At 47.9% G+C, this 16457-nt stretch overlaps 1 protein-coding gene across 2 annotated transcripts in view; it reads right to left on the bottom strand.

The window, feature by feature from the left end:
- wdpcp (WD repeat containing planar cell polarity effector) overlaps window positions 1–16457 on the bottom strand; it is a 56772-nt gene that overhangs the window by 25123 nt on the left and 15192 nt on the right. For both annotated transcript variants that reach the window (XM_064318223.1, XM_064318222.1), the window contains 7 exons: window positions 10555–10638; window positions 8861–8905; window positions 6550–6600; window positions 5090–5160; window positions 4611–4670; window positions 3889–4003; window positions 1510–1646 (listed from right to left, as the gene is read on the bottom strand). In XM_064318223.1, the coding sequence (XP_064174293.1) occupies window positions 1510–1646; window positions 3889–4003; window positions 4611–4670; window positions 5090–5160; window positions 6550–6600; window positions 8861–8905; window positions 10555–10615 (540 nt within the window). In that variant the 5' untranslated portion in view covers window positions 10616–10638. The remainder of the gene's footprint in view (window positions 1–1509; window positions 1647–3888; window positions 4004–4610; window positions 4671–5089; window positions 5161–6549; window positions 6601–8860; window positions 8906–10554; window positions 10639–16457) is intronic.

Genomic DNA, 16457 nt, shown 5'->3' with positions numbered 1-16457 from the left:
TTCGTTCTACGACTCCACACCACTCCGACTTTACAAACGCTACGCGTGTCTACGACTGCGGCTCCCGGCCTGGTTCTACACCAGCCCGACTGGGCAGTTAGCCTGCACTCTGGCCAAACCTGTCTCCACAGTTCAATGGTCAAATCTAAGTGCACCTCCCTAAGAATAACCAGGGATGGGGGGAGGGGGTGGGGGATCAACTGCCCCCATTCAGAGAATCTTGTTTAAAAATGCCTACAAAAAAAATGCCTACAAATTATTCAAGTGGCAATATCTTTTTTATGCACTTGTTTGTGTACTTGATAATGCAGAATGAACACAATGCCCCATTAAGAGCTGAAATTATATTCTACATTGTTCACAAAAGCATTCACAGGACAAAGAATCGGAGTTGCTCTGTTATTATGGTTGCATTTCTCGTTGGGTCTCAGGTGGCTAAGAGAGTAAGGGGGTGGGGGGGGGGGAGTGTTTCAGGAAATTGCCGCTGAGTCCATTTATAAAGGGACAATTTCACCTACAGTGCGATGAAAAAGTATTTACCCCCTTCCCGATTTCCCCTATTATTGCATATTTGTCGCACTGAATGCTTTCAGATATTTACACAAAAATGTAATATTAGACAAAGGGAAACTGAGTAAACACAACGCATTTTGAAATTATTATTTCATTTATTCAATTAATAAAGTTATCAAACACCTGTATCATGTACATAAAAAAGTAAATGCCCCCTTAGGTACTCAATTAACTAGATTTAATTGATAATTTGATTCAGCTGATTGATCACAGCCAGGCTTTATTGCAGCCTGCCCTGTTGAAGCTAAACCTCACTCATATTGATGCTTATCATCTGTTTTCACCACAAACTTTCTACAAGTACCGTATGCCATAATTACTTAAGGGGGCAATTACTTTTTCTCATGGGTGATGTGGCTGTTTGATAGCTTTTTTCTTTAATAAATGAAATAATAATTCAAAACTTTATTTTGTGTTTACTCAGGTTCCCATTATCTAATATTACATTTTGTTTAAAGATCTGAAACCATTCAGTGAGACAAATATGTAATAACAGAGGAAATCAGGGAAAATACTTTTTCAAGGCACTGTATTAACTCAAGTAAGAAAAAGTCAACTGTAAGGGTGGAGCTCTGTAGCCTAAGGATTCAGTCAACATTTGTCCTTAACCTTTGCTCCAGACTGAGTCAAAGTTAAGCAGAAATTATGAACATCCAGGCTAAAGCTTAATTAGCTCAATAATGTCCTCCCTCTCTGCCAAAGCCAAAGTGTGGCAAATTATCTGGCACGAAATGGCTGCTGTGCATCCCCCAGTTTCTGCCCTTCACTGTGAAGATAATGAAAAATGCCATTTCAGTGCAAAGTTTTATTATTATTTCTATTATTATTGTTATTATTGTTGCTATTATTATTAAAATGTCTAACTGAAATCACTGCTCTGACTCAAGCAGACACAATAGGGAGACCAGGCGATGTAAGCTGCAGGTGGAGCGCTACCTTGAGGTCTGAGAAGGAGAGCTTGTCCACTCGTCTGTTCAGATCCGGGGAACTCTGACTCCTCTTGGTTAGGTGGACCAGGCTCACCTTGTTCTTCTCCACAAAGGAGAGGAGCAGGAACCGGTCTGTGATCACCGCTGAGAGAGAGAGAGACGCCAACAGCACAGATCAACACCTGACATGGCAGCTACAGACATAACACAACACAGACCTGTGCACACAAACACACTCACACACGTGTACACGAGCATACACGCCCAGGCACGAGTGCACTCACACACACTCACATACACGCGTACACTCACACACACACAAACACGTACATGAGCCCACGCTCACACATACGTGTATGAGTACATAGACACACACACACACACATCCACACGTGTATGAGAACACACGCACGTCTGCACCATTCCGTTCATCAACATGATAAAGATCATAAAAAAGGAGTGAATACCAATTCAAAAGATGTATTGTTTACATTAAACTGATAAGAGGGAGAGGGGGGTTATACAAAATAACAGTTTTATTGAAACTTTCAGAGGCATTTCTATAAGGACGTCCCTTTGACAGTCCCCCTCATTTTGTCAACTGGAAAAATAAAAAATAAAAAATCGTTATTCAGTCCCGTCTTAGTTACTTTTGAAGGGGAGGTAAAAAAAAACCGAGCCCATTTCCTGCCGTACAATTTCTCAAACGCAACACTTACGCAATCCCCTCCACAGCCGCAGCTCGCAGCGCAGACACTGAAGAAGTGCGTTTTTGTGGGCTAACGCGGGAGCCGTTAGAGTTTGGATTTCACAAGGTTTACTTTTCTGTGAGAGACAACCGCCCGAAGGCTGTTGGCTTTCAAAACTGGAGAGAGGAAATTGTACTTGATCCAGCTAAACTGTTTGCGAGCTCCGCGCGCAGTGATAAAGCAATTAAGCCCTCTTGCAAAAAATTAATCTGTTTATGAAACCAATTAAACACTGAGAATTTAATATATTCAATTCAGATTTCCTTCTTTGGCTCGAGACACTGCTGCTACCTCAGGTTGAAAATTTAAGATGGCACATTAAAAAATGGTACGCCAAATGTTACAATTATGTGTTTCAGGTTTAAAGACATTAAATCACATTAAAAACAGGAAATTAAAATAAATTAATCAAATTTCAAAGTCTCCTAACACTCATAGTTCAGTAGGTATCAGAACATCTATAAAGCAGTAATTAACACTTAAATGAACTAAAAAAAGAAAAAAGTATCTTATTAACGTTAATACCACTCATAATACATATCGTAGCACAGCTGTGGCAATACAGCTTAAATAAAGGAACTATTAACGTAGCATTAGTAAATGTATGAGAACATGCTTTAGACATAAATCACTCCAACCATTTGAGCGGAACAAGTTATGGGTCTTCTTACTGCAGCTCATACTACAATATTTTCAATATAAAAACCATCCGATTTGTTATGATGTTATGATAACATCATTGCTTGAATGATGAATTCATAATTTTGCATAATTAAGTATCTAGAACTGCCCATTATTTGAGCTATATAAAATAATAGCAAATAAGTCACCAGAAACATGTTACAAGCTTATTAGTGGTGTAGAAATTTTACAGTAGTAAAGTACAGTTCAGCATCAGTACTTCTGACATATTGTCTTCACTGTTCACTTCACTACTGCATGCCGGTTTGTGTAAGCACACACTGACTGTACGTATGCGCTTCTACAGTTCATTGTGTAAGCACCACTGACTGTACGTATGTCCTTCTACAGTTCATTGTGTAAGCACACACTGACTGTACGTATGCTCTTCTACAGTTCATGGTGTAAGCACACACTGACTGTACGTATGCTCTTCTACAGTTCATGGTGTAAGCACACACTGACTGTACGTATGCTCTTCTACAGTTCATGGTGTAAGCACACACTGACTGTACGTATGCTCTTCTACAGTTCATGGTGTAAGCACACACTGACTGTACGTATGCTCTTCTACAGTTCATGGTGTAAGCACACACTGAAGCGGTGAACAGGTGGACAGAGGACCCCCCAGTGGCCATTCTGGCTCCCCTCCCCCGTAATTACCGGCACCGTGGGGAGGGCGGGGTACTCTCAGGTACCAGGTGGTTAAGATGGAGGAGCAGGGCCATAAACAATAATTGATGATAAAACAATTAGTGGGGTTTGCCACAGTCCACCCCCCCCCCACCCGTCACCGGGCACTGGGGGCCCCAGAGAGGAGGAAAGCAGGAGAAATCTGCTACTTCTGTTCCCCCGGTCGTCCCTGGAGACGCAGGGGGAGAGGATTTACCGTCATTACCTGCGGCAGTGCGGGTCCCTCTGAGCGCGTGCGATGGGAGAGCGCGGTAATTACTCACCGTCGCTGATGGTGTCTGCGGCCAGCCGTCCCACCAGGGCCCGGTCCACACACACCCGCTCCAGCTGTGCTCCGCTCTGGCCCAGGGTCACCAGCACCCCTGAGCTCAGCAGCATCTACACACACACAGGCACACAAACACAAACATACACATACACAACAAACGCACACAGAAACAAACACACACACACACACACACAAACACACGCACGCACACACCCACGCACGCGTACACACAGGTACATGTTATAGGCTTACATTCAAAAGCCAGGTCTGGCCAGAAAAATCAGTTGGCTTGAGCCAAACAGTAGTCATACATAAACACACTGCACATAAAGTGAACAAACACTTGTGCACGTTTCTTCTACGGTTGTCTACGGTAAGGTCAGTCTGGGTGGCACTGTGCCTGTGGGTGATCAAGGGTGCAGGTGGGGTCTGTACTGTGTTTGTGGGGTACAGGTGTGCAGGTGGGGGGGGGGGTGGTCTATATGGTGTTTGTCAGGTACAGGGGTGCAGTTTGGGGGGGTCTATTATACAACGTTTGTGGGGTACAGCTGGGCTCTATACTGCGTTTGTGGGGTACTGGTGTGCAGGTGTGGGGGGTCTATACGGTGTTTGTGGGGTACAGGTGTGCAGGTGAGGTGTCTATACGGTGTCTGTGGGGTACACGTGTGCAGGTGGGGTTGATGACACTGTGGGTGATGCGAGCGCTGGAGTCCCCACCTGACAGGAGCGTGTGTTCCTCCATCTGCAGCCAACACACACGCTGACCTGCAGCAGCTCCTGCAATAGAGAGAGAGAGGGATGTGTGAGAGAGCGAGAGGAAGGGAGGTAGAGGGGGAGAGAGAGGGAGGAAGGGAGACAGAAAGGGAAAGAGGGAGAGGAAGAGAGGGGGAGAGAGAGAGGGGTCAGCTGCTCCTGGGGCACAGTCAGCACAGCTGGGGGAGTCTGGTGGGGGTGGTGCAGGCTGTTTCTGGTTTCAGACGAGGAGGGTAGAGGAGATTAGCGAGGGGCACACACACAAAGCGGGGTCTGTGCTTTTGGGGAGGAGCTGGGGAGCGCCTTACCTGCAGCTCCTCGCCACTGATCCCCTCAAATATCCCCCCTGTTGAAAGAGTGCGCCCGAAAACAGAGAGCCACTCAGGGGCGGGGGGTGAGGTGAAGACGAGAACGCGTTTTAAAAGGGAATCTAAGACAGATACCTCCAGCTCCTTCAGGGAGTCGCGCAGCTTCTCAGGACGGGAGTTCTTGGGAGTCCAGCAGAGACCGCGAGCTGGAGGGGGGCGGCAGGGTCACAGATCAGTGGAACGGGAGGAGGACGGGCGTGAGCAGTGGGTGTGGCCAGGGGGTCCCCACTGTACAGTATGCCAGGTCACAAAGGCAGCGTAAAGCTGGGGAGATACAGACTCACGCACAGCCCCCAGCACTGATCTCTGCTGGAAGGCCATCCTCACTCCTCTCTCCCACAGTGCAAAAGCAAAGCACGGCCAAAAGGCATCTATTCAGGCCTTACATGGTGAGAGACTACAAGCCCCAGAATCCTCTTCCTGCTCAGTTTATTAACTGTAGGCTGTCATCATGAAAAAGGCCTTACGTATCATAGAGTATCAATAAACATACTAAAAGGTTGTGGTTTTGATTTTTAACCAGTTCCAGCCCTTTCAAGCCCCTGATCCGTATCGAAGTCGGAGGCCAGGGACCATTGTGTGTGTGCGTGTGTGTGTGTGTGTGTGTGTGTGTGTGTGTGTGTGTGTGTGTGGTGTGTTTTTCTCACTTCTGCTCAAGGAAGCCAGCAAAATGAGAAAAAACACACAATCTAAAGCACCAGCTTATTGCGTATTTATAATACTTCATTGATTGTCTAAATATTAAATCTGCTTTGTTGTGCTCATACCATAGAAATCTCAGAAACATGAGCAAACATGATCAAGCTTAAAGTGCATTTTAACTTCAGGAGAGAAAGGCAAACTCATTGCTGTGACACATCTAATGACCCACTTCAAATGATTCATTCAACTTAGAGGAGACTTGTAATTTCCCATGAGGTCTCACTCCCATACCTGCCCTTCCTCCAGCACAAAAAAAACAACTTGAATTCTAGCTCTGCGTTCGTAACAGCATTAATATTAAGAAGAGATTTTTGTTTTCACAAAAATTTCCTAATGAAACCCAATATGTTCTCCTTTTTAAGAAACCATTAAGAAATTGTCCCTTTTTCGAGTGAGAGAGGAAGTAAATAAATGCATGTAAATGACTGAGAGGGGGGCGGGAGGAGGGGCAGAGTGTGTGTCTCCTGATAAGGGGGTTTTTGCATTCTCCAGGATGGCTAGGGCCTCTCTGCAGCACAGGTTTGAGAGACAGAGCTATTTCTGGAAGTTAGCCAAACGTGTTTTTGGCCCCAAATGACGCGACGTGGCGACAGGGGAACCCTCCCCCGAAAAGAATTCCCAAAACCCTGAGGAAGTCAGGACTCTTTCTTTCACTTTATTTCATTTCAATCGCGCTGCTCTGTCTTGTGTTACTGTTTACCAGGCAGGAAAGGCAAGGGGCAACACCAGAACATGTCTGAAATAGAAGTATATGTTGGACTGTTGAGATTTGAAGAGTTTTTATTGTGTGTGTGTGCGTGTGTGTGTGTGTGTAATACATGAGCATGACTTACTCTCTGCGAAATGCTGCTTCTCATTGAAGTAGTGGTGATCAGCCAGGTTCACTGGAACAGAAAGGGAAAAGCGTCAGGCTCGGTGGAGCGGTGAGCAGCGCGGGGCCATTTACATTTCACGTGCACGCGAGCGCGCGTTTGTGTCCGTGGTGGAACAGGCGGGAGCCGCCCTGCAACACAAGTCCTAACCCTAACCCCCGATTCACTGCAGCCACACCCTGTAAGGAGGCGTCCCGTGTGCCCCTGCTCCCCCCCCACCCCCAAAAAAAAAACCAGGAAGTGAGCCTTGCCGGAGGCACCTCCGGGATCCAGGGTATCAATCAGATAAGGTGACATTATGATACAGAAACGACCCTAACTCCCCCCCCCCCATGTGAAACACCTGCTGAGCACCCGGGGGGTGGGTGACCCCCGTTTGTAATTACCATGAGTCTGGCACTCCCTCTAGTGGGGGAAACCGGTAACCACATGGCCAGTCTCAGGCACGTGTACGTGCGCACACGTACGAGCGCGCACGCATGCATGTGCGCAATGCAAACGCCACTCTGCCGGGATGTGAAAATACAGCTCAATTAAAATCAATTTCCACAATTTAAATTCCACAGGAGAGTCAGCGCTTTCTCTCCCCTCTCTACATCCTCTCTCTCTCATTTTCCACCTACCCATTTCTTCTCTACTCCTTTTCTTTTTCCTCCCAGTTATCAAGTGATACTTTTGTAATCCTCCTGAATTAAAGGGATTTCTGTGCGCGAGCACCATCTCCACAGCAGACGGGAATGAAAGGGAAACCAGGCTGACTCTACGGTGGCTCTGGAGAGCCAGGAAAAAACCCCTTATTAGAGGCTGTGAGAGAGGAGCCAGGCTGGACAAACACAAACAGAGAGAGCCTGGAACATCCATCCCCCGGCTCAGAAACCAGCCTCTCCATTTCCCTCCTAAATCATACAGTTCAGACAGAGAGAAGCTGTCAGGGGTACGACTCGGGTACATGAACCATAGGAAGAAAAAAGCCCAGCTAATTTGAAAGATTGAGTGCCCGACTTGAAAATCTGATAAAATCTGGAAAATTCTGAGAATATTCATAATAACATCGTTCTTTTGGAGCTCACATCAGAGGTGTGCGTAATTGTCTCCAGCGTGAAAAACATTGTGCTTTCTCATACCAGAATCAATATCCAGCCCATGCCCACCACATGAATCCCTTCCCTTAATATTAGCTAAAAGAGGTCAGGCAGTATATGTAAATATAACAAACAACTAAGGCTTTCTGCCATTTTCTCAAATAAAAGATTTGCAACAGCTAATGGTTTTGTCCCAGAATGACGAGCCTTTCTATATGCTGTTTCACAAAGCGATGGGGCCCACAAGATGAAATTCAGCAGTAGATCCTCCCCGTTTCTGGGCAAAACAGGTGAAGTCGTCCAAAGAAAAAACACAGATTTCAAAAAGATCATGGTTTGTGCAAATGAGTGCGCGAGTGTGTGTGAGTGAGTGTGTGTGTGTCAGGGTTAGTGCTCTGAGCTACAGTAGTAAGTGTGTGTGTGTGTGTGTCAGGGATAGAGCTCTGAGCTGCAGTAGTGAGTGTGTGTGAGAGTGTGAGTGTGTGTGTGTGTGAGTGTGTGTGTGTGTGTGCATCAGGGTTAGTGCCCCCCCGATACGCAGACTCCGCACTCTCCAATACCTGCCACACACAGCCCTGGCTTTTCTTCTCTTTTTTCAATTACGGGGTCTTTGTAATTCTCTGGTGTGAGTGAGCTTTATTCACAGCTCCTAAAGCAAGCCGTTCACACCACAGACTCAAATACAGGTGGCTGGACTGGGAGGCGGACTGAGACCAGCGAATGAGAGCCTGGAAAGGGCACTGAAGGGGGAGTGGTGTGGGAGGGGAATCCTTCAGAAGAATATCCTAAGCTTGGCACATCTTTTTTAAAAGCATAAAAGGTGTGTATATGGTCATCTAACATGTATATGTATCTGTGCTCGTTTGAGAAAGGCTCGTGACTAATGTGTCTTTTGATGCGGTCCCCAGATGAGGCCCCCCGGATCACTGGGACACAGGCGCAGGAAAGGGGTCTGCTTCTCCGGGACGCGCTCGCCTGGATCTGGGCCTCCGCCGTCCCCTGAGAGCCGCGGGGGCTGCCAGGAGTCAGGCCGCGTGAGTGGGGGGGCGGGGGGCGGGGGCGGGGGCGTGGGGGGCTGGAGGGGGCTGCACCTGCTCATTCTTATCAATGGGAAACCAAGATAATCACAGATGAAGGGGAGGATGGAAGACTTGCACAAATACTGTTTATATAAATATGTGTATATTTACCCGGTTCTCCTTTGTCATAGTACTGGTGCGTGCCAATATCTGTATCTGGAAAGAGAGAGAGAGAGAAAGGGGGGGAGAAAGAGCAGGGAAGGAGGGAGGGAGGCAGAGAGAGAGAGAGAGTGAGGGAGAAAGAGAGGGAGGGAGAGAGAGAAGGAGAGAGAGCATGAGAGAGAGAGAGAGAGAAATGAGCAGTGTGCCTGTTAGAAGTGGTCAGATCAGCAATTTCGCACCGCAGGATAAACAATCATTATCTGCCCATGTCCAGCGCCATCTGCCTGCACAGAGACAGAGATAAGGGAGCAGGGAGCTGGGGGGCACTGGGGGTGAGCTGGGTATTAATAAAGACAGGGGCGCTTGCACCCCTCCCTCGCAGACCCCCCCCCCCCTCCCCGGGACGGTCCCCCCGCCTCGTCTTCGCCCCAGACTCAAACTGCTGAGATTGGCCCTTTCTCACCGCTGTTATGGCTGAAGGAGGAAAAGACAGAGCCCTGCTCTGACAGCACCCCTTCATTATTTATTTATTTTAATCAGTGGCGTCTGCTGGTCCCCGGGCTGGGCAGAGGGCAGCCTGGGAGAGCGACGCGCACGCATTAATTAACCTGCAGGCTGTCATCAGCAATCCACAGAGACGACCCCCAATGAACAGGGCTCCCACAGCTCAGGAGGAATCTGGGGAGAGGGGGCAGGAATTTGGGGAGTGAGGGGAGGAATTTGGGGAGCAAGAGGAGGAATTTGGGGCGTTAGGGGTGGAGTTTGCGGCACTAGGGGTACAATTTGGGGAGCGAAATGAGGAATTTGAGGTGCTAGGGGAGGAATTTGGGGAGCTAGGGGCAGAATTTGGGGAGTGAGGGGAAGAATTTTGGTTGCTAGGGGTGAAATTTGGGGCGCAGGAGGAGGAATCCATCACAAATGGTGAAATGCTGCTCAAAACGCACAGTGATACTGCAAAATGGAGAGCAAAGCGTACATTTCCAAACTCTCGTGGAGTGCTGGGGGTATGTGTTATAAGTCAATCGAAAGAGAAAAACAGTGCCGTAGGCGACATTTTCATCACTCTGAGTAGGCCAGGTGAAGACTCCAGAATTTACCCAAGCAGTTCACAGCCAATCTTCCCCTTTCAAACAGGTTCTTTTTTTTCTTTTTCAAGTTGCACAGTCAGGAGGGGAGGCGTGGGTGGATCTGCAGGTCTACAGTGAGAGTCTCATGCTTCAGGGGCTGATATCTGAATTTTACAGATTCCATTCTAACAAAAAAGTGGTAAAATAAACAGCTAAAAAAATAGCAACATACAATCAAAACAGTGCTTGACCAAATGAGACAAAATCTGGTTCTAAAAATTACCTGACAGCGAAGGACGCTAAGAAAGGAACAAACACAAAATAAATATACACTATATTGAGCCGATAAATATATTTATTATCATTATTATTACTCCAATTATTATTATCAGTAGTAGTAGTAATAGTACCTCTGATTCACACGTCAGAAGAAGCACTGAGACAGCATGCAGTGTACGACTAGATCACTACACGGACAGAAAAGAGGCTTGCGGGTTTCAATCCCATGTGTGACACCTCTTTCATGCTGTTGAGTGAGGTGTTGTAGCTCAATTGCTCAGGGTTAAAACAGGCCTGAATAGAGAGGGGAAGGGAGGAGGGGGAAAAGAGCGCCAAACGGACAAACAGATTAATTACCTCTGACATGCAAGGAACTCTTTGAGGACCACAAGTGCAGCTCAGCCAGGCAGAACGACATCTGATTGAAGGAGAAACTCGATTCTGCAGAAACACGAGGGAAAGAAAGAGAGAATGAGAGCAAAACGAGGGGCAGACATAATAACACAAAGTTATCTCTCTCTCTCTCCCTCTCTCCCTCTCCTGCTCTCTCACCGTAGGGCGAGCTGGGTTCCCCAAGCACAAAGCCCTGACCCAGAGCTGGAGAACCTCGTCAGGGGGACAGGAGAGTGACAGGAGGGCGTGGCCTGTCTCACCCCCCCACCCCCTCCCCATTCCAGTGCCTTCTAAACTGATTGGAGGGGGGGGTTGGATTCCACAAGGGTCACCCTGACACTTAACATGCCAGTACACTGCTCACAGACAGAGGAACAGGCCTAGACACATGTATCTACATATACACATACATGCAGTACATGTACCGCCAGCACTACACTGGAAATCCTTTCACCCTAAAATTTCCTAAAAATCTTCTTTTTAAGATGCAAGCTGGTTTCTTCAGCAGAGAGAGAGAGGCTTCCCTTCTTTACATTTTATTTCAACCACTGCTTTTGATTGAACAGCTTTTTTAATGAATGAATAACTGCATTTCCCTTGCCCTCTGGCTCTTTCTCTCACGCACACACGCACACACGCACACACGAATGCACACACATACGCACACACACACCCACCTGCCACCTCTCGAATGACACCTGTGACCTCCTGCCTCCTCGTCCTGAACCTGTGCCAGGACCTGTTGCCAGGAGCGACTGTGCCACGGAGACGGTTCCCCACGTCTGCGCAGGTGAGCCCCGCCCGACCGCACCGGCGCCACCTCTGGAGCACACCAGCGCCTTTACCGCTGGCGGTGTTTACAGTGCACACCCATCCCATTTCTTTCCTCCCTTACTTCTATTACTGTCCAGTTATCCTGCTGTATACACACTGGATATATTCAGGTTAAGTACATACCTCAAGCAAACAAAAGGCAGTGCCCTACCTGCAAATCGAACCTACAACCTTTTTCTTAACCGTTACAAGTCCAGTACCCCGACCATTACGCAACACTCTGTATCACCAACCCCACATCCCCCACATCCCCCACATCCCCCACCAGTCACAGCTGCTTCACTTGGGGCCAGTTATTAAAAAACAGTGCGCAACAGCAAATGCGCCGTTTATGACGCAAGGATGCAACCTGGACCACACCACACAACCTGGTCTCCTCCCATTCCTTTCTCTAGGAGAGGGATCGGAAACGTACACAAAAACGCAACGACTCCCAGGGCACAACCCAGATCTCAAAAAGCTTCTTCTTTTTTTTTTTTTTAAATACCCAGCATTCAACTGACATAGCTCTACCCAAAGTGCTGACGTTGTGGAGACTTTCGGAAAAGGGAATGTGCTCATTGAGGGTGGCATCCCCCCCTCCCCACATGGTTCTGCTGAGCATGCTGGGTCTTATCTCTGGGGCCTGAGGTTGCTGGGGAGGGGGGGGGGGGCAATGCCAGTGGTCCAAAACTACAGCAAACCAAATCAGTCATAAACTGGAGCCCAAGGAAATGCTGTATCCAGCACTGCTATTTTATGAGTTTACTGACATAAGAGGATTCCTTCATCCACCACCTTGCTTTTAAAGGAAGTCAGCTTTTTTTAAAGGTTTTTTTTTCTTGCGAGTCTACTAAGAGCAAACCTACACCCCCCCCCCCCCCCCAACACAGGAAGAGAGAGCATGCAATCGGCCTTTCAAGACATACTTTCTTTAGACACTTTGTTTCAAATGGAAATTGTGAATTTAGGGAAAACTGGCAGTCAGTTTATGAATAACTCAGGTAGGCAGCAGGCAGAGACGCTGGGAGGAGAACACTGAGATGAGTATCAGACACGAAAGAGTGACACTGAGTAGAGCAGTGCACCCTGGGGGAAGCTCGACGGCAGGGTGCTGCAGTGGCCAAGACACCAAGGCTGCAGCACTAAGGTTGGAATCCCAGGTAGAGGGGGGCTCTGTCTGTACCCCTCAAAGTACTTAACACGAATCACTTCAGTAAACATCCAGCGGTAAACTGATGAACATGTTAAAAAAAAGTAATCTATGCTCAGATGGTATTTAGTTTAGTTTAGTTTAGTTTAGTTTAGTTTAGTTTATCTGACAAAATTAAAACACATGTATCAAAAGACTTGCATGTGAAGAAATTGTCAAGGATAACATGGAAAAAGTCCTGGACTTATTTCCATCGTGGTCCTTGACGTTCCATCAGCCATAGCTAGATAATATCAGGCTAGATAAGTACTTCCACCTGGCAAAGGTAAAAAGTGAGGATTCGCGCACGGGAAAAGGAAATTAGCTGCTGCTAATGGAAACATTTCCGCTGCCCTTCCTTTGAAGAAGGTGTCCTCCCATTGGCCCCTGCTGCTGGGCCCTGGAGACCCCAAGCACGTCTCTGGCAGGCGGAGGCAGATGCTACTGTATCAGCCACGCAGGGGCACAGATCGCCCGCCATCAAGCGCTAATACATTTGCATGCGTTAATGGGCTTTTTGTGTGATATGCATGTTTACCCCCCCCCCCGTAATGGAGTGAATTGTGAGGGAGGAGGGTGAATGTGGTTACTGATGAGGGAGTGGGAAGAGCAGTGGGAAGGAGGGAGAAACAGAGGGAGGGAAGGAGAGAGGGAAGGCTGGAATGCCTCCAGTAGCCAGGACAGCAGTGGCAGCCCTGCAGGATCCTCCAGCTACCCTCCGCTTCTGAAACACTTCCAACTGCAAGGACAAAAAAACCTGTGTCTGTGTATGAGTGTGTGTGCGTGCGTGTGTGTGTGTGTGTGTGTGTGTGCGTGCCCGTATGTGTGTGTGTACGTGCGTGCGTGTGTGTGTGTGTGAGTGTGTGTGTGCGTGCGTGTGTGTGTGTGTGTGTGTGTGTGTGCGTGCCCGTATGTGTGCGTGTGTGTGTGTGTGTGCGTGTGTGTGCGTGCACGTATGTGTGTGTATACGTGCGTGCATGTGTGTGTGTGTGAGTGTGTGTGTGTGTGTGTGCGTGCCCGTATGTGTGTGTGTACGTGCGTGCGTGTGTGTGTGTGTGTGTGAGTGTGTGTGGCCATTTCTATCCAACCTGTCCCTTTCTCTGAAGCAACTGTCATCACCACGGTGACAGTTTGTCCTTCAAAGAGCAAGAGAGCAAATGTGTAATTACTTTTTAGCAAAAAAAAAAAAAACACAAGTGTTTGTTTGAAATATTTGACAAGCTGTCATCTGCACCTGATGGTCCTGTTTTGCATTCAGTGCTATTTGCTGAGGTGGGGGTGTGGGGTAGAGACTGTCCCACTGTGTCAGTAACAGGACGGGGTGGCAGAGTGTTGGTCCAGAGACACTGGGGTAAGGGCGTGGGGGACGAGTGTGTCAGTTCTGGGGTGTGAGTGCGTGTGTCAGTACTGGAACTGGGGTGAGTGTGTGTGTCAGCACCAGGTGTGTGTCTGTGTGTGTGTGTGTGTGTGTGTGTGTGTGTGTGTGTGTGTGTGTGTGTGTGTCTGTGTGTGGAGAATTGAAGGTCACATATGGGGTGCACAGGAGCAAAGGCAAGGTTGTAAAGTAAGGTTAGGGGCACAGAGCCCTGCACCAAGGATACCAAGAACAAACTTGTATTTGCCAACATGGGGTCAGCCTGTTCAGCTGAGCTCTAGACTCTCAGGAGCAGCTGAGTCACAGGTCCACACAAACTGCCTGCTGAAGGAGAATTAGGGTCACTGTAGCAACCGACAACACAATAACTACCTAAAACACAATAACTACCCAAACAACACAATAACTACCTAAAACAACACAATAACTACCCAAACAACATAATAACGACCCAAAGCAACACAATGACCACCCAAAACAACACAATAACTACCCAAAACAACACAATGACTACCCAAAACAACATAATAACGACCCAAAACAACACAATAACTACTAAAAACAACACAATAACTACCTAAAACACAATAACTACTCAAACAACACAATAACTACCCAAACAACACAATAACTACCTAAAACAACACAATAACTACCTAAAACAACACAATAACTACCTGTACAACACAATAACTACCTGTAGCTGCCCTACAAATACATTATGCACTTTTCTCAGTTGTACAAATAAATTATATAACCAAAGAAGTCGTAACATAATCGCTTTCTGAATCAGGTAAATTGCCGGGCTGGATGTGTCAAATACCCCTGAAAGCCTAAAACGTCTGTTGTAATACGTTATCACAGGCGTCCGCAGCCCTGGGCCTGGGGAGCTGCAGGGCCTCCTGGTTTTAGCAGTTAGCGGAGACCCAATAAACTGCTTTAATTGGTCAATTAAGTGCTGAGTGACAACAAATCCCAGCAGGCCCTGGGGCTGTCCGGGACCTGGGCTGATGACCCCTGCAGTACTGGGTTGGTCATTGCCTTATTGGTCCCAACAATGACTCAGAATGACTTTGAACATGATGCCCCATTTAAGCGGAATTGTTTTACCCCATTTGTTTTTTTGTTGTTTTGGGGGTTTTTTTTAAGCCATAAGATTATCAGTTTCATCCAGGACAGGGAAGGAGGGGGGGTCCTTTCATCATCCCTCAGAAGAGGAAACCGGAGAGCAGCTCACTGAGAATAAGTCTGTCTGAACTGACACATTCTGAGCCTGTCTGTTTACTTAGCAACTTCATATGCTCAAAACGTCAAACAGCCACCTTAAATACGCCCCCCCTCCACACACACAGACAGACACACGCACACACACGCACACACGCAGAGTTTTGCTATGGGCTATGACCGTGGAGCTCACACACATCACAGGGATTTGGTGGTCCTGAACAGCTGTCAGACAAATTCTAATCCCTGTCCCGGGGTCACCCCGCCCCTTTGTCCCTGCTGGGGATGTGGCTGACCCCCACAGGTGAGTGTTTCTGTCTACCTGTCCAAACACATGGTGCGGGGACGGGGGGGTGGCTCGGGGGGGGTGTACCTTTCCTGCACCGTCTCTCCTCCCCTTCAAAAGTGAAGAGGCTGCTTTATCTTCAAAGAAAGAAAGAAAAACAGATTACTTCTCTTTCAAGTCGGGCTGGAGGGACCCGGGACCCCGTTGTTCTGGTCTTCACCTTTCGCTCCTGTCGTGTCTGTGTGGCACAGGAGGCCATCAGCACAGGCCCTGGAGCTCTCACACAGTCCCTGGGCTTCAGCACAGGCCCTGGAGCTCTAACACAGTCTCTGGGCTTCAGCACAGGGCCTGGAGCTCTCACACAGTCCCTGGGCTTCAGCACAGGCCCTGGAGCTCTCACACAGTCTCTGGGCTTCAGCACAGGGCCTGGAGCTCTCACACAGTCCCTGGGCTTCAGCACAGGCCCTGGAGCTCTAACACAGTCTCTGGGCTTCAGCACAGGCCCTGGAGCTCTAACACAGTCTCTGGGCTTCAGCACAGGCCCAGGAGCTCTAACACAGTCTCTGGGCTTCAGCACAGGCCCTGGGCTCTCACACAGTCCCTGGGCTTCAGCACAGGCCCTGGAGCTCTAACACAGTCTCTGGGCTTCAGCACAGGCCCAGGAGCTCTAACACAGTCTCTGGGCTTCAGAGAGGACTGGGCTCGAGCTTCGCACAGGCTGCTGCTGAGAAACCCATGCCGACACTCGATTAGACACTGAAGCTTTCCTTAACCGGCTTGATTAACAACCACGAAAAAACACAAACAACATGCACATATTACGTGAGAATAATATATTATTTAAACCCAGTTTAAAAAAACAAGGCCTGTTCTCTGAAGGGGCAGTCAATCACGTAGACAGCTTTTTTTTAAAAAATGCACAGAACCATCAATCTTAAACAAGTTCATTTTCTTCCCCCCTGCTCGAGCAGGCTAAT

The sequence above is a fragment of the Anguilla rostrata genome, chromosome 18, assembly GCF_018555375.3.
Source record: "Anguilla rostrata isolate EN2019 chromosome 18, ASM1855537v3, whole genome shotgun sequence".
Taxonomy (NCBI): domain Eukaryota; kingdom Metazoa; phylum Chordata; class Actinopteri; order Anguilliformes; family Anguillidae; genus Anguilla; species Anguilla rostrata.
The sequence above is the reverse complement of the archived record's forward strand: the minus strand, read 5'-3'. Positions and strand labels throughout refer to the sequence as shown.